Source organism: Hemicordylus capensis, chromosome 1 (assembly GCF_027244095.1).
Source record: "Hemicordylus capensis ecotype Gifberg chromosome 1, rHemCap1.1.pri, whole genome shotgun sequence".
NCBI classification, from domain to species: Eukaryota; Metazoa; Chordata; class Lepidosauria; order Squamata; family Cordylidae; genus Hemicordylus; species Hemicordylus capensis.
The window spans coordinates 288,839,634-288,861,230 of NC_069657.1; the positions used below are offsets into that span (position 1 = coordinate 288,839,634).

Sequence of the window (21,597 nt, forward strand, 5' to 3'; positions counted from 1 at the left end):
TGATTTGAGACCCTGAAGTCTTTTCATGACAATAAGTTAGCAAACACAGAGAGCAACACGTCCAGCTTAAGAAACAAGGTCTGACTCAAGGGTTTAAGCTTGAGTTGAAACAAGTTTGACTCAAAAGTTCTAATCTCTTATTAAAAAGTAGTTTTATCAAGCTCCTTTATCAAGGATGCATTCGTGCAGCCAACAACATGGCACTCTGGAAAGATTCCACACATATGCTGCTCTCTCTCTCTCTCTCTCTCTCTCTCTCTCTCTCTCTCTCTCTCTCTCTCTACATTAGTGCAGCTGAGAAAAGGGACAGATGGTCTAATTTTTAGAAGTCATCAAGCAATTCAGGAAAATATGTTCTGAGAACCAACAACTGGTATAGCTGCTTTAACACTTGCACAGAAGTGAACCAACAAAAAGGATGAGTTGGGAGAATGATGGGAAAAGAGCATGATGAAAGCATACAATTGTTTCTGCATGAGAAAATTCTGGAAGGTCATCTCAGCAATTTGACAAAGAAGAATACAGGCATAAATGTATACAAATACCAAAAGAAGCAGTTAAAAATAGGGGTATTATCTACAGAAAATCACAATGAAAATAATGACGGTTTAAGTGGGGAATGGGAAAAATCCAGCTTCTATTCTTTGTAGATACAAGAAAAGAAAGAATGGATATGAACACATTGATGTACTCACAGCTCCCACCAAAGCAATGACTGGCTTTTAAGTCCCCCGCTTTAGGAAATTAGATATTTCCATATTCTACAAACTATAATCAGTTGTATATACTCTTCCTAAAAACAATGGCAAAATTATATGGCATGGCAGCGACACTTTTCAGCTTGTATAAACAACAGCACATAATTTATTTCATTCCGCTAGTAGCAGGCAGGGGCAAGATTCAAAGCACTAAAGCTCAATTTTCTGATCACTGGAAATTATATACAGTTACACTACTAATTTCAGAGATTTCACAGGACACAGCCTGTCTTCTTTCAAACATCATTTCCATGTCATGAGGGTTAGAAGTGGTTGGTTGTTTTTTTTAAACACACCAAGATTCTTTGCTGCTGAGCTCTGCACCAAAAAGCCATACTTTGAGCTCACAAGTATTCTACAAGCCTCCATATCATAACCATCTCATAAATGAATGATTAAGTCTGTGCAATCACTTGGTTCAAAATAACCAGAGTAAATAAATAAATAAATATCCACACTGCCCCATAGGTACTACATGGAGGTGCACATTCCCAAAGTGCACCTCTGCCTAGGACCCAAATCCCATACCAAGTCCCAAGGGTTCCAAGGGTCTTCTCTTAAGGGGAATGAAGCCCTGCTGCATTTCAGCAACCATCCTGGAAGGTACACAGCAAGTGATGAGAGGTGTTATTCTTTCCCAGCACTTTCCCCACTGAGAGCATTTCTTCTAGTTTAGTTCCCTCCATTCATGGCACTGAAAGGACAAGACTATTCCCTTCATTGCTTAAGTCATGTGATAAGCCATAAACAAACCAACCAGGGGACATTTGAAACTGTATAAACATGTAAATGTAGTTTTGAGAAAGATATTTAAGATTAAAGGTTCCATAACAAAGAGCAGCAACAGAAGACAGATATGTGCCGTATTTAGAATACATATGTAGGAGCTCTTATACATACTATTTACACATTTATTCCGCTTGTTTTGGACAAATTTTGTGTTACACAGGTCTGATAAAGGTCAAGACTGTTTTTAAAAATCGAATATTCTCAAGTAGGATGGTACAGCAACTAATGTTAAAGACTAAAATACACAGCTTTAAATGGGATCTATTTTAGAGGCACAATATTACAATTCAGTATCAATCAAGTGAAGTTTGAGATTAATACTATTATAGAAAAACTAAATATTCTTTACTTTCAGAAGCATATTATCCCATTAATGAGGTTTCTCCAAAAATGCTTTACAGCATCTAAGGCACTGTTCATAAACGGTTTCAAAATCTTCATCGTTCCCCTGGGTCAGTGGAAGTTTCAAGGGGCGGGGGGGGGGGGGAGAGAGAGAGAGAGAAATAAATAAATAAATAAATGCAGATTTCAGTATTAGACACCACAATATTGATTTTTGAGCTCAAATTATCTTGCATACTTACATAGTATGGATCTTCAATAATACGCTGGTTCTGTGGATCATAAGTTCCAAGGAGCTCAATTTTAGCTGTGCAGTTCTTAACTTGCTTGCTTTTCCTTTGTAGATCTCTGAAATACAACAGATTAAGCAGTTTTTTAAAAAAAGAATCATGAAGTATGGCATGTCTTTCATTTGGCAATGTGTCAGTTTTCAGTGTATGAAGGAAACAAAGATTGCAGCCACACTCTAACTGTGTGATGTACTGACTACCATCTGTAGCATGGAGAGCTCTATATAAAAATAATTGTCTACTGACCTAGACAATTATTTTAGGCATAGGCCAACAATACAGAATTAACTAGTTTTGGATAGTGAAAAGATTGATACAACTGGTCATTCTATTCATGTTTATTGTTTTGCTTTTATGAAATAAAGGCATATTTTCAATGTTGTCAATCTATTTCTTGGAAAGAATGGAGCAAAAGCTTTTGTCTCCACTGTACAATACTGCCTTTCTTATTTCCACTCCCCACTAACCCTACCCCAGTACTTCAAAAGCAATGTTCTTCCTGATGTTTCTGCAGGGATACATCAATGGTTGAAATGCTGAACAATATCTAATAGTTCTTGAGACGGGCTGAACACCATGGGAGATGACGTCTGTCAATGGCTATTAGGATATTAGGCTACCTACAGGATTGCTTTTTCTCTCCTGCAACTGATAAACGGCAAGGGTATCCCGGAGGCGTCTGGTAAGCCTTTGGGAGAAACAGGATGTTGAATTAGACAGGCCTGGGCCTGATCCAGCAGGGCTCTTATGTATTTATTTATTTATTAAACTTCTACAACGCCCAAACTTTCGTCTCTGGGTGGTTAACATAAAAACAATTAAAACACACATAAAAGTTTAAACAATGCAACAATTTAAAAACAGCCATAAAATTAAAAACAGACAGTTTTTAAAAGCTGGGAAATCCTGAGTGAAAAGATGGGTTTTCAGTTTTTTTAAAATTGGGTTTTTAAAAATTGCCAGAGATGGGGAGGATCGTATCTCAGCAGGGAGCACATTCCACAATCTTGGGGCAGCGACCGAGGCTTGTCTCCATGTAGCCACCAGACAAGTTGGTGGTAACTGGAGATGGACCTCTTCTTATATAATTGACCAATAATCTTTCACAGCCTAAATACCTCTAGCCATCAGGTGTCCTAGAGACAAGATCTGGCCACCCACAGAAAATCAAAAGCTAGTCACTGGTAGTTTTACAGAATGTTAAATCATAGCAAAGGTTTGCTGGTAGTTTTACTTGTATTTTCAAGTTATAAGGAACAGAAATAGCCTACATTTTAATGACACACCCTTCTTTGATTCTATATGTAACATTAGATGTACATCTTTCTATGTAGCACAGTGTTTGCGTGCACATGTTCCATAACTGGCAAACCCTTATTATTGGATCAGGGGTTCTTAGTCTCAGGTTCATGGACTTTCTGGTGGTCCATGGAGTAAGTTGGGCTATCTGTGGAAAACTAAAAAGGAGCTCTCTGAAGACTTAATTTATAATCAAAAACGAAAAATCCTTTGTTTTTCTTCAATATTAAATAGAATTATAAATGAGGTGAGAGTTTGTGGGTAATAACTGATGATCGGGGGTGTGTGTGCAAAATATACATGCAAAGAGGTTAAAAACCCTTGTGTTAGACGGCATGCACTTGAACATGAAACCTAAACATTTGCAAGTATCTCAGGTTGTGTGGTTACACAAATTTCTGATTCTTGGACCACTGTATGGAAGGGAAACAAAAAACCTGGCAATTTTTTTGGAAAACATTAATGCCAACCTCTGAAACACACACAGGTACATTCATTTTCTCCAGTCACAGGTAATCCTAGCAATCATTTGCACAGGAGGAACAAACTTTGACAATATTACAAAAATAATGCGTGGAGGCCATGTTCGTGCCAGCGTTGCACAGGGACAGCTGGGAGATGCCCAGCTGGCATGCAGTTAATCCTGGTGGGAGTGTGGGATGATGGCAATGGTGACCAGCGGAGAAGAAGGTATGGACCTAACTTCCTTTGCTTTAAAGGAGCTGTGTAAGCCTGCAGTTTTAAAGGGATTCGGCACATTCCTAGCTCTGAGTACTTTACTTGAAAAGTTGTATATTGGTAGGTAGTAGTAGTAGTATAGCAACCACCTTAAGTTATGCAGCAGGGAAATGCTTGACAAACAAGCAGAGGGTTGCCAGTTTGAATCCCCGCTGGTGTGTTTCCCAGACTATGGGAAACACCTATATTGGGCAGCAGTAATATAGGAAGATGCTGAAAGGCATCATCTCATACTGCGTAGGAGATGGCAATGGTAAACCCCTCCTGTATTCTACCAAAGAAAACCACAGGGCTCTGTGGGCGCCAGGAGTCAAAATCAACTTGACAGCACACTTTACTTTAGTAGTACAGCACTGCCATAGCTGCTTTCCTGACAATCTGTAGGGGCAACTATCTTCTGGAATAACTGTACTTTGGGAATACATTTTTTTAAGAGCTGTAAAGGTAAAGTGTGCCGTCAAGTTGATTTAGACTCCTGGCACCCACAGAGCCCTGTGGTTTTCTTTGGTAGAATGCAGGAGCTGTGGCTTCTGTTAAATGTAGACAGCAGGATATACAGTAAATAACCAATATTGAGGCTACAATTACAAGACACCAAAAGCAGCAACATCATTTCACAGCTTACCGTAGGTTACTTTCATCCATACACAGCATGTAATCAAATGTCACGAAATCATCTTGTGTAACCTAGAATTTTGAATGTTTTAACACTATTACAATAAATACATCTCATCTTCACATAATAGTAAGAGTAAATGCATTAATAATCCTAAAAATTACTGTGGTGCAATTGTTAAGACTCCAAAGTAGAAATAAAACAAACATTTAAAGCAAGGGTAGGGAACCTTGGCCCTCCAGCTGTTTTTGAACTACAACTCCCATCATCCCCAGCCACAATTATTAATTAAATCACCCCTGATTTAAAGTATTAAGAGAAAGTTTGTATTCAAACTACTTTATAGTTTGGATCAAGTGAGCAGTCTTATTTTTAAAAAGTCATGAAAAATTTAGACATTTGCAAGCATTTGATATTTAGTTGTACAATATATATTTATTTATGGACTTTGGGCCGGTTCACTCAATCAAGATCAATGTCCATTTACTAGGAATCTGGGATTCCCACTGGACGCATGCTCCCACAGAGCATGTTGTATGGGCAGCAACATCTCCTGATACCGGGCTGGCAGTCTGCCAAACGACATTTAACCAGGATTAACAGTCTGAGTTGACTAACTGCGGAAAATGCAGCTTGTGCAAAATGCGGCAGCTAGGGTTTTATCTATGGCTGCCCAGTGGGAGCACATCACACCCATTTTGAAAGAGTTGCACTGGCTGCCAGTTCATTTCCGGGTCCAATTCAAGGTGCTGGTTTTGACCTTTAAAGCCCTTAACGGTTTGTGCCCAGGGTACTTGAGGGACCGCCTGCACCCAAGGGTTGCTGCCCGCTTGACAAGGTTATCTGAGAACCCCCTGCTTTGGGTGCCGACAATGAGGGAGGCTCAGCTTTTGTGCACTCGGGAAAAGGCCTTCTCTGTTGCTGCCCCCAGACTTTGGAATGCTCTCCCAGTGGCCATTTGCTCTTCTGACACCATCACAGTTTTTTAGAAAGCTTGTTAAATCTTGGCTTTTTATCCAGGTGTTGTGAACTATGCCTGGTTTCGCACTCTGTACATGCTCAGAGGGAAAGAGGCAAAGTCACATCATACACAAACTGAATTGGTTCTTGGAGATGGTGACCATGTAGGATCTGGGCACGCAAACAGATCGAGAGAGACACACGCTCAGAAAGTTCAATGGGCTTTATTATAAAAAGTTGCTCATCAGGATAAAATAATCCACATTAAAAACATGTTTCCGATTCAAGGTGTAGTGTAATGTGCCTGACTAACATATGTGTGTGTGCAATCAGTAATTACAGATATCTAACAATCTAACAAATCCTAAACAAAACATTTAGAGAGAAGCAGAGAAAGAAGGAGGAGGAAGGGGGGGGTTAGGAAGGGGGGAAGCAATGATTAGTAAGGGGGAGGAAAGTAGGGATCCAGGGCTTGTGAAGGCAGCATATTACCAGGACCAGAGACTTGAGAGCGGTGGATTTCTTCAGCCGAAGAAGCGAGGCTCTTGGCTGGAGACAGGAGCGTTTGCAGTTGCTCAGATCACGGCTGAGAGTCAGAGCACCATGGCTGGGGAAGTCTTGACTTCTCACTGCGCAGTATAAGTCACAGACAGCTCCTGTCCATGGACAGAGTTCCTGCTTGTTGCCCCGCGGCTTAGCAGCAAACTCTGGGATCTTTGTGAGCAGCTCTTACTGTAGGCAAAAGATTGCCCGTAGGAACAAGACTGCTCACTCTCTGTCCAGTAGCCTCATTCTTTATAGTGTATTTTTCCTTTGATCTCTCATAGTCTATTCAAAACTCATCTTTTCCTGGGTCCTCAAAAGGTGACAACTTGCTGCTACCTTCTGGACAATGTCTTTTAATTATTCAGGATATTGGCCAGTCCAGAGAGATCTCAATCTCATCTTCTGTAAACTGCGCTTAGGAAGGGAGGGGGAACATTGCCCAAAGCAAATCTGCATCTCAGAGCTACAAATTGCATCTTCCCCCAATTGCCAGTCTGACCCCAAAAGGTGTTAAAAGTCAGGAGTTAGTGAGAGAATTAGTTCTATTTGTGTGAGACAGCAATTACATTATTTCTTGTGTACCTCTATCTAGTATGTAATTATAACAAGAGAATATTTAAAGTAACATAAAAAGGGGTACATGTGTGAGTTCAATACATTTGGCTAGGGCAGAAGCATCAGTGAGGTAAGAATTAAAGTCTATAGGAGTTTTCTTTGTATGCATCTACCTATGTTGAATCTCTATAGAGAGCAATTGAGTTGATTCTTGACAAGGATTAGCGCTGACTTTTTGCAACAGGAGAGGGGAGACCAGCCCCTGGCCTCTCCACAGACATTATCTGGTAGTGAGTCACATTTTAGCATTTGGATATAGCATTCAGCATTCAGGCCTGGCTTTTGTATTCCTTTGAGTAGCCATTAGACAATACAATGCTGGATTGTCTCCTCCTTCACAGAGCAGCTGAGATCTAGTATGCCAGTTCACCTCGAGTTCAGGCACCATTTGAACTCTTAATATAAAATGAAATCAGACACAGGCCCACACTTCACATACTTCTGAGTTGGTACTCTGGTTCTGATATGTTGATGTGGACCGTCCATAACACAGGCCATTACAGGATTGTTTTATTGCTGCTTCTATGTGTTTTACTCACGTATAGTTTTTATGTTTGCATTTTACAGATTTTTAATTAGATTGGTTTTGTATTTTTAGCTTAATATTTTTATTGTCATTTTTACTGTATGTTTTTTAACTTTTGTAAACCGCCTTGGGATTGTGTTTAATGAAAGGCGGTATATAAATGTAACAAACAAACAAACAAAATACCAGATTACCAATCCTAGTAAAATGTCAGACTGGTGCACTTCCAACCTGGGATCAGGAGGTTTCTTGCTGCCTGCGCAATACGCTCCATGGGAGCATGTGCCTGCCAGAAATCGGATTCTGATCATGTGAACCAGCCGTTTATACATTCTAAACATGCTGCACAATAACACTGCCAATTCAAAAAGCTATGGGGCAGAGGCGGGGGAGGAGGAGAACCACCACAACAGCCCTTATGCCATTCATTTTGTTAAAAAATGCATCTGCATTTTTTGAACATACTGCAAAATCTGTTTGCAGTTTAGCTTTCCTCACACAAAAATGTTAGCTGCTGAACACAGAAACTTTATTTTTGCATATGCAAGAGGATATGTGGATTGCATATAGGAGAAGGGGACAACAAAACAAGAAGCAAACCTAGCACTGAATATTTCAGGTGCCAGACAATATTGTTTTTACCATCGGCTAGGATGCAAGTGGCCCGGAAGCCTGACTTACACTAGGAAACGAACATTTAAGAAAGCTGGAGAGACAGAAGTATTGGTAGAAGTTATATTGAGGTGTTGTTTTTAGCAAGTTTCTAGGAAAGTCAAGGGCTTTCATGAGTAAGAAAAAATCTCAGATACAGGAAAATATTCAGAACCACTGGGATATTTGTTTAAGAGGAATTTTGTTTTCAAACTAATTTATGGTTTCAATTAGACACTTATTCAAGAGATTTGTCAATATAAAAGTCATGCAGAAGCCAGCCACTTGTAAACAAATGCAGAATTAACTGAACATTGTATATGCCTACAGTACTGCCCATCTACAGTGCAATTTAAGTTTAACTAGTTGTGTCTCCCCCCCAGAGATTTTTCTTCATCTAAAAGTCTGGGGCCTTTAAAAAAAATAAATGCAGCTGCAGGGAACCGATTGGACCCAGTATCTTCTCTCTTGAGAAGCTGGGGAGGGGCTAATTTTGATAGGAAAAATAGTTAATAACTCCCACAGCTGCTACAGTCCAATCCAGAGCCAGCTTCCCTCTTCCAGGCCAGTATTAAAGTAAAATTGAAGACTGCACATGTCTCCCACATCACATCTAGAATGACCCTAAGATTTTATCCATGGCACTTCTCGGCCTCTTACTCATAAAATTTCTTTCACAAGACATCTGCCATGGTGAGTTAGCTGAAACACAATTCATAATATAATAAAAATTAAGGCCAAAATCTAGAGAGCTGTGCAACTAGTTCTGTATGCCCAAGGGGGCTATGTGAGCAGTAGTTCTCCATGACATATGGCAAACTGTTTATGAAACTTGTGGGATTTTCACAGGTTTGTTTTATGGAAGAGGATCCATATTGCTCAAATAAAAAAGAGAAGTTAAAAACAACAAACCCTTAGACATGAGTAAAGGAGTTCTTTCAGTCCTTTGAGTTTTGTCTTCAGCAGGATTCATGGTTCCTGGCTGACATTCAGCCTAAATTTACTGGGGGAAGTTGTACTAAAATTTAGTAGTGCTTTATTCTCAGTAATATTATTGAGTAAATTCATCAGGATGTCAATCTTTATACATATATGGAAAAAGAAGAGGCAAAACTACTGATCTTAGATGAAATGTGAAACTACATCTGGATATTTGGTACTTCCCTCCTTCGATCATTTAATCAAAGGCAATTTTTACAAACTATCTTTCAGGTTACCATTTAATGTGGAGATGTGAACTGGTCTAGATATTCTGGGATAAGGAAATTTGAGAACTGATATCATGCTTTTCCCAAGCAATGCGACTGGCTTTTCTTTTCAATTATGATAAAAGAAAATATTTGGAGAGATTTTGATGTGCTGATGATAACTGGTGAATCCATTATTTCAGGAATCAGAAACAGATAATTTTAAAACAGATAAATACTAGAACAGTCATAGAACGCTAAAGATAGAAAAATATAGACAGTTGTTGGAGTGCTGAAAAGATCAAGCCTATCTTGAGGTTTGTCAGTAGCTTTATATGAAGTGGACTAGAGGGAGCTTAAGGTCAGCAAAGAGCATTGGCATGGCTAAAGAAACTTCATCAGCAAGACTGGTGAGTAATCTCTGCAAATGGCAAAAAACAAAGCCTGACTTCACTAAATGACAGCAACACTCCAGAGCGAACATGCAACACATCATCTCTGTATAACGCAAAATCCACAGGTACAAACCCAGATTACTGAGGTCAGGTCTTAAAGGAATTTGTATACACAAAACTGAAATAAATTTTAAACTGACAGATGACCAAATCCCGGCTTTGTACAACATCTCCTAGCTCAGGAGTGTGTGCTCCCCCTTCCATTGTGTATGCAAACTCAATTTTTTTAAAAAAATTCTGATTCTGCTTAGATACAAGCCAGCACTTGTTACATCCAAACCAGGCAATCCTGGCTTAATCTAATTCGAGTTCCAAAATAAACCAGATCTAAACCTGGAATACAATCTCTTGTTCAGAACCTGTTTGATTGTCCAACACTTATTGGAATTTGTCAGGATTGCTCAGTTTGGATGTGATCCTGGCTTAAAGGTAAAGTGTGCTGTTGGGTCAATGTTGACTCTTGTCTTTGGTAGAATACAGGAGGGGTTTACCATTGCCATCTCCTGCGCAGTATGAGACGATGCCTTCCAGCATCTTCCTATATTGCTGCTGCCCAATATAGGTGTTTCCCATAGTCTGTAGCAGTCTTCAAAGCCTCCTGTGTGAGGTGGGGGAAAGGAGGGGGTGCACGCTCACAATGCTAGGAAATGTGTGAAGCCAAGAATTAAACCAGGCTTTGAATTGCATCTGAGTTGACCTCTTAGCCAGGACAGTTTTCACAATGGATGGAGGAAGCAGTGGGGTCATCCAAGGATCTCCAGTGGAACTGGTATGACTTAACTTGTTCATAAATTATCTAGAGTTGAGGAGACCAGACAAGTGCTCTACATTTGCAGAGTGCACCAGATTCTTCACCAGAATTCAAGCAGACTGCAAACAGCTCCAAAAGGATTTCTCTTTTCAAAGTAAATACGTCAAGTGATGCATAATGGGGGGGAAGTCCTAACCACATTTAAATTGATGGGCACTGAAATGCCTATGCTTAGCCAGGAAAGAGACCTTAGTCACAATGGATAGTCCAATGAAAATGTGAATTCTGTGTGCAGCAGCAATGAGAGGGGTAAATTCTATGCTAAGAATTCAAAGGAAAGAGACTGAAAAATAAGACTGCCAGTGTCACAATGCATTTATATAAATCTATGGTGTGGCCGTATTCAGAAAAATGTATACATTATGTGGTTAGTCCCTCCTCAAAAAGGCAATACTGTTTTGGTCAATCCCTGGACCAAAAAAGCAGTACTGAACAAGGCCCAAAGAAGAGCAGCTAAGATGATCAAGGGATTAAAGTACCTTTCCCATGAGCAAAGGCTCAAGTATTTGAGGTCAATGTAGAAGCAAACAACTAGAAGATGCGAGAGAGAAAGAGAGAGTGAGCGCCTTTCTCTAACACTAAAGCTCAGGTTCACCAAATGAAATTGATTTTGCAATTGAAATTCTGAATGAAATTGGCAGTAGGTCAGACAAAAAGTACTTCTTCACAAAACATAGTTAAATTTATGAAACTCACTGCAACCTTTTGCACCCTGCTATTTGTTCTCTGGTGTGTTAGCTCACTTTAATTGTGCTATAATTTCTTGCATTTGGGAGGGCTGGCCTGACTGGTAGTAGGGGAGAGCGACACTGGCCAGGCTTTTGAACTCTTGGCCCTTATAAAGGCAAGCAATACGCAAGTGCAGCCGCTGGCACGTGCCACCTACACACAGCTGCCAAAGCTGGCCACTAAAGGGGGCTGGCCCTTGGTGGCAGCCTTCGGGGGTGGGTCTGAGGGCTGGGGCCCACTTATTGTCTTGGACTCCTGGAAGGAAGCAGTCACTTCATTGTTGCCTAGTACTTAGTTAGGCCTGGTACAGGTATGTGTTTTGGGTTGAACAGAGAGGTGGAGGATGACTCTGGGGCAGCTATACCAGTGGTGGTGGGGAATCGACCAAGATATGGCATTAGTAGGCCAGCGGGCTGTTGCAGGGGAAGGGAATTCAGAAATTTAAATGCTGTTGCCTTCTTTGACCTCAGAGAGCAATGCCAACCACCCACAGAACCTCACCTTATAACTCTGTAATGCCAGGTCAGTTCAAAATAAGTCTGAGGTAGTCCATGACTTGATTGTGGATGAAGGAGCTGACTTGGTATGTATCACGGAGACCTGGTCAGGAGAGGCTAGTGGTCCGGTTTGGACCCTGCTTGTCCCAGAGGGTTACTCCATGGTGGAGCAGGTGAGAGGGTGTGGGGTGGCTGTGGTCTATAAGAATACAATCTCCTTTACCAGAATTCCTGTCAGGGATTTGGCCTATATTGAATGTGTATTGGACTCTGTGACGCAGCGGGGAAATGCTTGACTAACAAGCAGAAGCTTGCTGGTACAGAATCCCCGCTGGTACTATATTGGGCAGCAGCGACATAGGAAGATGCTGAAAAGCATTCTGTGAGGGAGGAGGCAATGGTAAACCCCTCCTGTATTCTACCAAAGAAAACCACAGTGCTCTGTAGTCGACAGGAGTTGATATCGACTAAGCACACTTTACCTAAGTCTAGGGATCAGGGATAGACTGGGACTGGCTCATAGTGGCCATGACGACTGTGGGCCTATCCCAAATGGTCTCTGGACTGACATATGATGCTGGTCATACACTTGATTTGGTCTTTTGCTTTGAATAGGGTGGTGTTACTTGGGTGGGGACTCCTGTCATCTCCCCATTGTCATGGATTGATCACCATCTGGTTAAGGTAGAACTTACGGGCACAACACAGAGCCCATTTGAAGATCTATGCTCTGTCAGTGCTGGTGGCAAAGAAGCGATTCTTTTCTGCCTGCATTGCTTCCGCAAATTCACATCCAGCTGAGGTGTCTAGAATTGTGAGGGGGCTAGTATGTACCCCCTCACCCTTGAATGTAAACTTGGAACCATCAGTCACTCACTGTGACATTTTTAATGACTTTTTTGCGGATAAAATCTCTGACATTCGGGCTGAGCTGGATTCCACAGCTACTGCAGAGTCTACTGTGGGGGTGTCCAGCAATTCTTATGGGATTAGATTGGATCATTATGGTTTGTGACTCCTGAGAAAGTGGACAAACTGCTTCAGACTTTGCATACCACAACCTGTTCTCTTGACCCTTGACGAACTTGGCTTATCTCATCTGGTAATTATATTATCAGAGATGGTCTGGTGAATATTATAAATGCTTCTCTGAGGGAGGCTAGGATGCCTCTGAGTTCAGAACGGAACACAAAATAAGTTTTGTGCACACCCCCAGTAGCCAGTGATTGTATCCAAAATTCTAAAGTTTAATACTTTGTCACTCCATGCACTGAATGCAGCCACTACCAAGGTAGGACAACCATTACAGAGTAATAATCCCATGATTTCTGTGAAATAATGAAACAGGCTTTTTCTACCTGCCGTGCTTTATGGGCCGTCACAATGCCATGATTTCTTAGACAGCTTAAAGCCCTTGCATCTGGGGAGCGCCCCACATTCCAGTCAGAAACAGCACCGCTGTCTATCATCCACTGCAAATAACAAGAGCATATATATACATGCATTTAGAAGGAACACGGGTACAGTACCTGCCTGGCAATATGATTCATGGTAATGCCATGTTTCCTCAAGCAATTCTGGCCCCGATAATCTGGAGGATTTCCTATTTCATATGTAGATGTTGCTGCACTGTCTATCCTCCACTACAAAATAAATTCAAATGTTTATATTTCCCCTTCAGACTACTACAATATTAAGAGAAAAATTATTAACTGACCAAAATAATACTTACCTTGTTTTGAACGTTTCCATCTGTTACAAGTTTTTTAAAAATAGCTTCGGCGATGGGAGATCGGCAAATGTTCCCTGCAGAAATAATGATTTGATTCAGTGTCTCTGAAACACAGCCTCAAATATCTGTACCTTTATGTGAAAAATTCCATATAGCTGCAAAAACTGAAGATAGCAGGGGTGAGAGGAAGCTGAGACAAGCCTTGGGTCTTAACCAGATAGATGATTGGGCTGCCAAATCAGTTTATCTTGGGGCTGTAAACAACACCCCTCTATATGACATGGAACTGTGGGACCACAGCTTCCATTTTGGGGATACATGAATTCATGGGATTGTGAACCCTGCACATGCCCACATTTGGCAAACTATGCAATTCGGTGACTTAGTACAAGCAAAGCATGAGGCAATGCAGCCCTAGATCACCATAACAAAGGACTGAAGGGAATCATCCCCAAGACCTCTCTTTGTCTGACCTTCAAAGAGAACGAAAAGCTGGAAAAGTAGACCTCAAGTTAAAACTCAGAGTATACTCTCAGAGGGAATACCCGATTCCCTCCTGCCAGACATAACTCTCCTCCACAGAAACGCAGAAAAGCACAGTGCATCCCCACCCCACTGTCAACAACCTAATGAGCTGGCAAGGATGAAGGAACATACTAGTTAAGTCTTAAGAAAACCTGGAGAGACATCCTGGTTCTTAGATAAGCTTTTTAAGGTCACCCATTCAGACCTCTACATATATTTCACCCAAGCCATTTCCATTCTTTTGTTCAGTGGGTTTACATTCAAGCTGATCAATTCATGCAACCATGGACTTCTTTGTTCAGCCTAGGTTTCAGCCCCTCCAGGAACAGTCCGTGACTTATGCATGGCCCCAGGGTGTGAATTTGCCTACTTATACCTCAGATCCAAACACATACCCTCAGAATCTGTATGGGAATCTATACTGGAACCTGCATAGTGGTCTACCTGGATTTACACCATACTGGTTCTCAAGCTTGTGAGTGGTAGCTCTACACCACTTGCCATTTTTCTTTCCTGCCTTTCTGTTGCCTTCCACCTGCAAGAAGACCTGCTCAGCTGCCCATCTTCAAGTGCACCTGAAGTGCCAACGGATCTGGATCAGTAATACTAACCTCCTGCCCCTCTAAATCTCGTCTCCTTCTCTTCCCTCTTCAAGACTGCATTTTAGACCTTTCTACAGCAAGCCTTCAGCTGATCTACTTATAATTTGGACCTTAAGCTAAAATCTCTCATTGTGAGATTCTTAAAACTGTTAGTTAAGATTTCACTGCTTACCTAACCAGCTTTTCATTTTCTGTGCCCCTTTCCCCTCTAATAACTCTAAACTGCATATACACTTCATTTCCAAACCAAAGCTTTGCTCAAAATTAATACTGTGATAGACTGCTCCCCCACAATCAAGCCAAATCCCAACGTTAACCCAAAGGTATAGTTGGAGTGTCCTAGCCAAGCAGATCAATCAACACTGTTTCTTCTCATTAGCTCCTAGTTCTCCCACTGTCCAGAGTCACAGATATACCATCTTATTGGCCTCCCCTTCTGCTATACTTTATATGCAGTTTTTCTAGCCATGTCTGCTGTTTGCCTTCCTTCCTTCCTTCCGAGTAGGCACTTACTTATACACAGACTATTGTTCAACTTCTCATCTGGCTTAAGAAACCAACCATCTTCTGCCTCACCAATTGGACTGCTGCTTCTTACATAGCTACCCCACCCCCAATCAGCCTTCCATTTTCTTTCGTGACACCTGTCATGGACTCCGTTCTGATAAATGGAGGCTTTGGCAAGGTGGGAGGTGATTCTTGAGCTTTTAGGTAGCTGGCACGGACAACTGATCACAAAGGGGTGATCAGCAAAAATTGTCCCTCGCCCACTGTGCACATGAAATGTTTTTCTACAAGTGACATTAATCTGGATGTCAGCCATTGTCTTACAAGGAGGACAAAGAGAGGACTTTACGACCAATATTCAGCAGCCCAGTGGGAACCAAGAGTCTCTTACTGGGAAGCCCCTAAACTTCCCCGCAGTTCCACTGCAGGGGAAGATCATTAATGATGGAAAAGTCGTATCTTATTCTGGAATCTCCAATAAGCTTCCACAAAACAGAATGGGTCCTCAAAACTTTCCAAAACGTATCTGGAAAACACAGGGGGCGTGTTTAGCCTTCTTTCCTTCAAGTGATTTGAACCCTTTGGTGCTGGAATCCTTTCATCGCACTCTTTAACGTTGTTTATCTTTTCTCATTTCTTCTTCACATATCATGTACTCAGTTTCTTAGTAACTGAGTTTCTTACATGTCTGTGAATTTCGAGTATTAAGCAGCTTATTGTCTGCTTTGAGAACATCTGCAACTCCTTTTACAAACAGAAAGTAAATGATGCACTGATATTTGACCAGTTTTATATTTGGAAGGTCATTTTACTTCTGTAGACACTAATGTTGCTACACAGACACTACAAAGAAAATGCTGACAAAAGTTATACAAGTACCTTGACAAGCCTGAACAAATTCAGGCAACGGTTTGCCACGGTGCCCAGAAATTTAACCATGGCACCTGATCCAGGCAATGGATGGGTGTGAGCAGGACACACACAAAGCAGGGGCACTGTGCTCTCTCTTCCTCCTGCTTGCATATGTTCACTGGCAAGACAAGCAGGGAGCACCAAGGTACTGTTACTGAGGGAGCCAGTAGCCAGAGTAGCCATAGGCTTGGGTCCTGGGATGAAGCGGAAGCCTGTTTCCTCTGGCTGCCAGCAGTATCAGCCTTATCTCTCCATATTTGATTCATCCAAGCTGAAGCCCAGCAGGCTTCTACCTGCTGCCACTACAGGTGAAACTCGAAAAATTAGAATATCGTGCAAAAGTCCATTAATTTCAGTAATGCAAATTAAAAGGTGAAACTGATATATGAGACAGATGCATTACATGCAAAGCGAGATAAGTCAAGCCTTAATTTGTTATAATTGTGATGATCATGGCGTACAGCTCATGAAAACCCCAAATCCACAATCTCAGAAAATTAGAATATTACATGGAACCAAGAAGACAAGGATTGAAGAATAGAACAATATCGGACCTCTGAAAAGTATACAGTATACTGTGCTTGATTGGCCAGCAAACTCACCTGACCTGACCCCATAGAGAATCTATGGGGCATTGCCAAGAGAAGGATGAGAGACATGAGACCAAACAATGCAGAATTGCTGAAGGCCGCTACCGAAGCATCCTGGTCTTCCATAATACCTCATCAGTGCCACAGGCTGATAGCATCCATGCCATGCCGCATTGAGGCAGTAATTGCTGCAAAAGGGGCCCAAACCAAGTACTGAATACATATGCATGCTTATACTTTTCAGAGGGCCGATATTGTTCTATTCTACAATCCTTGTCTTCTTGGTTCCATGTAATATTCTAATTTTCTGAGATTGTGGATTTGGGGTTTTCATGAGCTGTACGCTATGATCATCACAATTATAACAAATTAAGGCTTGACTTATCTCGCTTTGCATGTAATGCGTCTGTCTCATATATCAGTTTCACCTTTTAATTTGCATTACTGAAATTAATGGACTTTTGCACGATATTCTAATTTTCCGAGTTTCACCTGTAATGGGAGCTGCATGGGCTTGGCAGCTCCCCCCACAAGCATAGGAAGCAGTGGCCAGCCTAGACATGAAGTGGCTGCCACTGCCTCCTACCTCAGAGTTATTGTTGTTAAGGCTGCACCAGCTAACCTTTCTGCTCTGTCCTGGGTGGCTGGGCCTCTGGCAGTGGTAGCAAAGCCAGGGTGGGCTTCAGCTTGGACAAATCAAATGTGGAGGGCAGTTCCAGTGATCAAGCTAGTGCTGTGAGCAGCTAGAGGGAAATGGAGTTCAGGCTCACACCAGAACCAGAGACCTGCAGCCACTCTGAGCAGTGGGTGCCTCAATAACAGCACCTTGGTGGAGGTATTGGCCTCGAGGAAGCCCAGTGCCTGATGGGAAGGGGCAGTGGCTAGATGACTGGTCACAACTGGGGCTCAGGTGAAGACTTGGGAGGGAGAATGGGGATGGCGGCAGAGAGGAGGCCAAGGAGGGAACTCAGCAGGAAAAGTGTTAAGAACTGGGCAGTGCATGTGAACAGGTTTCTTTCCTATGGCAATGCTAGCAGGAGGAACAAATATCTGGATTCTGAGGAGGATGCGGCAGTGGTAAGAACACGACATACTAAGAACATGAAGGAGATGAAAGCAAAGAAAGGAAGGATAGAGAAAACGGGACACACAGAACAAAAGTCCAGCATCACCCTCAAGGGCCATGCAAAGAGTGGAAAATATAATGCTGAATAGGAAGACAAGATTTCAAGCAGTTGTGTGCACTTGCATAAGACCACACAACAACCAGCTAAGTGCCCACTACAAACCAGGAAGAAAAACAAGAATTCTCATAGCACATTATTGTACACTAGACCTCCTGACACTGCTCTGTTCTCCCTTGCAAGAACCCAGCTTGTTCTTGTTCAGTAGCGGACCAGACAGTATCTACAGACAAACTGCAGGGTTCTGTAGGAGGAATTTCAGCAGGCTCACATATACTTTGCCTGTGGGATAAGGCCACACATCCCTTTTCTACACAACTAAAAAAGATAGAGAAAACCTGTCATCTTTAAGATCTGGTTACCTCAGAATCACCATATGGACCTTTCCAAAGTTTAAGATCAGTCAAATGAAGTCCTCCTTCAAATTTGAAAAGCCACACTCAAAAGGCCCTGCTCCCTGCAGAAGCCAATTACCGCTCCAGAGCTTTGGACACCTTTCCATGGATAATTTGCTTTGGTCTCTGTCTTACAGCATCCCATAAACTAGTAAAGGCAATTTGTGATATTGTGCTTTGGGTTGTTAGCCCTTACTGCTTTATTTAGTGTTACTGCTTTATTCAGTGTTTGGGTTGTTAACCCTTAGTGCTTTATTCAGTGTTCTGCCCCACTGATTATTCTGTGGATGCTTTACTAATCTGTGTTATTTTAAATATCCATTTTAATTAATTTTATCCAATTGCTTTTGTTCACCACCCAGGAGCATCAGCCACAGAACATACCCTAGGTGAAAGCCCTTTAGGTCACATATCCAATGCAAGGAGTAGCAGTATCGAACATATCCTTTCACTAGTTTTCCAAGAATTAGCCTCTCCCATTTCAGGGAGAACTGAGTAGGTAGGATCAGATTGACTTTTATTAGAGAATATTTAACATATGGTTTACAAAAGCAACAGTGAATAGAATTTCCCGATAAAGCATGGCCGCATACTAACGAATGTGTGGTTGCAATGGTAGAGAGAATAAAGCACTGTATGCAAGTTCCTATGGGTTTGGGAAGAGTCTGGTTAAAAGAGTTCAGTGAGAGGAATGTCCATATAATCCTCTTTCCTTCTCAGTCTCCCACTGCAGTGATAAACTCAGAAGTGCTCCTCCCACCAAGGGGGGGGGAGGGCTTGACCTATTGAGGGGCCTGAAATAAAGGGGAAGCCATAAATCAGTGGCAGAGCACTGTAAGTTACCTGCAAGAGGTTCCCAGCTTCAATTCCTAATATATTCAGGGGTGTTTTAAAACAAAACAAACAACCCGGATTAGATAGCAGGTTGATGAGAAAATACCCCTGGAAAGCCGCCGGCAGTCAGAACTGACAATACAGGCTAGACAGCCTGAGAACTCTATTTGAAAAGGAGAGGGAAATGGGAATACTCAGTATTGGGGGTGGGAGAGAGAAATAGGATATCATGTAGGCAACGAGGTTATAAAGAGGAAAGGGTGACGAAACAAAGAGGAAGATGGGTTAGCCTTTCTCCTAGAATCTCTTAGCTGGCTGGTTCCCACCCTCCAGCAGAGAGGAGAGTCAGTAGGGGACCTTATTAAAAGTTAGGCTTAATCCCTTCCTTGCCTGCCGGCCTCTTCCTTTCTTTCTCAGCCGCCCCACTATCTTCTCCGGCCATCTCCACTCACCTAAGCACACGAACAAAACGGACTTAACCTCCCCAGACGCCATCTTCGCTCAGGAACCTGCAGCAAGAGCAGCAGCAGCAGCGTGGAGGAAGTGAAGCTCGTTCCCAAACTGTCGTGAAGTTGCCCTTGCCGCTTTACGGCGCCAAGAAAGCCCGAAAAGTCTATCTCCCGACATTGCCCGATTGAACGGGCGGTGGTTGGCGGGGAGAGATTAAATAAAATGGTTGAATTTAATATATATATGTGTGTGTTGGGGAAAGTGAAGATTGTCACGTTACCCGCCTTATGCGATTTTCTTTAGCAAATTTGTGCCTAGAAAAATCAGGCACTTCGGTGGTTGACTATTTCTCTCCCAAATGCACCTGCTCCAGGTGAGCCGCAGATTCTCCAAGGCGGAGTCTTTGCAGGAGGAAGCAGCAGTTCCTCTCTCCTCCTTGCTCTCTTTCTAAAAGAGAATGTGTTGCTGCCAAGAAGAGCACAGGAGAGGCTTTTTCAGCGAGGGCTTTAGTGTATGGATGTGAGCACCCTGGAAGGAGTGAGTATAATGGATGGCTCTAATTGAGGCGGAGCGTCTGCGGGGAGAATAATTTGAGCTTTGAAGTGATAGTTGATGGATTCTTAGCTCTGTGTTCTCAAGTTCTAATGCACTAAGTCTAACCCATGTAGACTTTGACTGAAATATATGGAGGATCTTCACTATTTTGGAAGAAGGGGCTTGAAAATCTCAACCCCTATTCTGAAACAAGCTCAATGATCATTTGTAGGTCTGTTCAGAGTACTGTAAGTGGACTTCTTAATACTACTGCCTCACAGGCCAGATGTTTGTTTTATGTTAATTACTTGCATGGATAATGTTACTTTCTTGGTGTGAACATAATGCCCTGCAGTGTGTTCCTGCTTTACAGATTTTGGAACTGAAGTAGCGAGAGAAAGAATTGCTCAGATTGTCTGGCTACATCTCTTTCCCCTGATGTTTTTAGATGAGGCATAGGTTAGAATAATTTGCATATTGTTACATGGTCTGATTCTTTGCAGTGAGTGAGACTTCATACTCATGTATTTCCAACAAAATAAAACACCTCACACACTATGGCTTCATTATCCAGATCACTATTATTTTCCCTGGAGTGCAGTGGCTCTCTTTAAATATAGCCCAGTTGACTACTGCAGTAGGATTAGATCAGTTTACACTCAGTTTTAAATCAGTTACCTATTTTAACTAAACTGGGGGTTGCGGTAAAAGCTGCCTTTTATGATTATGTGTATCAGCTGGTGATCATCGCTTGTAGTCTGCCTCCTATGGATAATGTGTTTTCAGTAATATCAGTGGGAATGAGAGCTCTGTGTGTTCTCAGAGGGATGTATGATTGACTGTCATCTCTTGATACAGTCATTGAGTGATTAAGGCATGTGTAGATTCTTTAGAGGTTTATGCTCCACACAAGTATTTTGCAAGTATCAATATAAGTAAAGTGTGTCAGATCAAAATTTTAAAAAATTGCAATAACAGAAAATATTGCAAACACTAGGTATCTGTTTATTCTAGGCTCCAATGCAAACTGTTGTCTCTATAATGATCAGGAATAAGATACAGTTGTATTTCCTTCAGTTTTGGATCAATACCTTATTGCATACAATTTGGATTAAGGTTTTCATTGGGTTTGATGTTTCCATTTTGCCAATTGTATTCCTTTTTCTTCTTCCCCATTCATTATGAGCAGGAAGGATTATCGTAGCCAGATGCTGGAAAGTGAAAATATCTCAATCTGTTAAGAATGTTTGTTAACGGAAAGTGGGCTAAAGTGTAGTGCTTTTAATTCTCCATGACAATGAGAGATTAAAAATAGCTCTCTCCCATTGAAATCAATTGCTAATATTTACTTGAAATTAAAAACTGAAATTAAGTAGTCCTTTAGAGTAACGCCTGAATAGTACAATTCAGAAACTTCATTTGGATGTCAGCCACTGCAACTTAAAAGTGGTTCATTTTGACTGGACTTTGCACAGTATTTTATGTGATGGAAAAGAACAAATTGATGATAAACAAATGGCTTT

At 41.7% G+C, this 21,597-nt stretch overlaps 2 protein-coding genes across 5 annotated transcripts in view; one reads left to right on the top strand and one right to left on the bottom strand.

Annotated features, from left to right (window-relative positions):
• Positions 1–432: 432 nt before the first annotated feature.
• Positions 433–19,745, bottom strand: ACP1 (acid phosphatase 1). Of its 4 annotated transcripts, none has more exons than XR_008313871.1 (7): positions 19,543–19,745; positions 13,542–13,615; positions 13,168–13,281; positions 4,842–4,903; positions 2,804–2,867; positions 2,132–2,237; positions 433–1,995 (listed from the first exon to the last, which is right to left on the bottom strand). XR_008313871.1 is itself a non-coding variant. In XM_053286091.1 (6 exons), exons 1-6 carry the CDS (start codon positions 19,583–19,585, stop codon positions 1,918–1,920), a joined length of 477 nt encoding a protein of 158 aa, XP_053142066.1. In that variant the 5' UTR covers positions 19,586–19,712; the 3' UTR covers positions 433–1,917. The 4 variants fall into 4 exon arrangements, 2 of the variants coding, with proteins under 2 accessions (XP_053142066.1, XP_053142065.1); XR_008313870.1 differs by lacking the exon at positions 13,168–13,281 and adding an exon at positions 13,339–13,452 and having other exon boundaries at positions 19,543–19,702; XM_053286091.1 differs by lacking the exon at positions 2,804–2,867 and having other exon boundaries at positions 19,543–19,712.
• SH3YL1 (SH3 and SYLF domain containing 1) overlaps positions 19,696–21,597 on the top strand; it is a 48,811-nt gene continuing 46,909 nt past the window's right edge. Inside the window, exon 1 of the mRNA XM_053286089.1 lies at positions 19,696–20,077. Coding sequence (XP_053142064.1) covers position 20,077 — 1 coding nt within the window. The 5' untranslated portion in view covers positions 19,696–20,076. The remainder of the gene's footprint in view (positions 20,078–21,597) is intronic.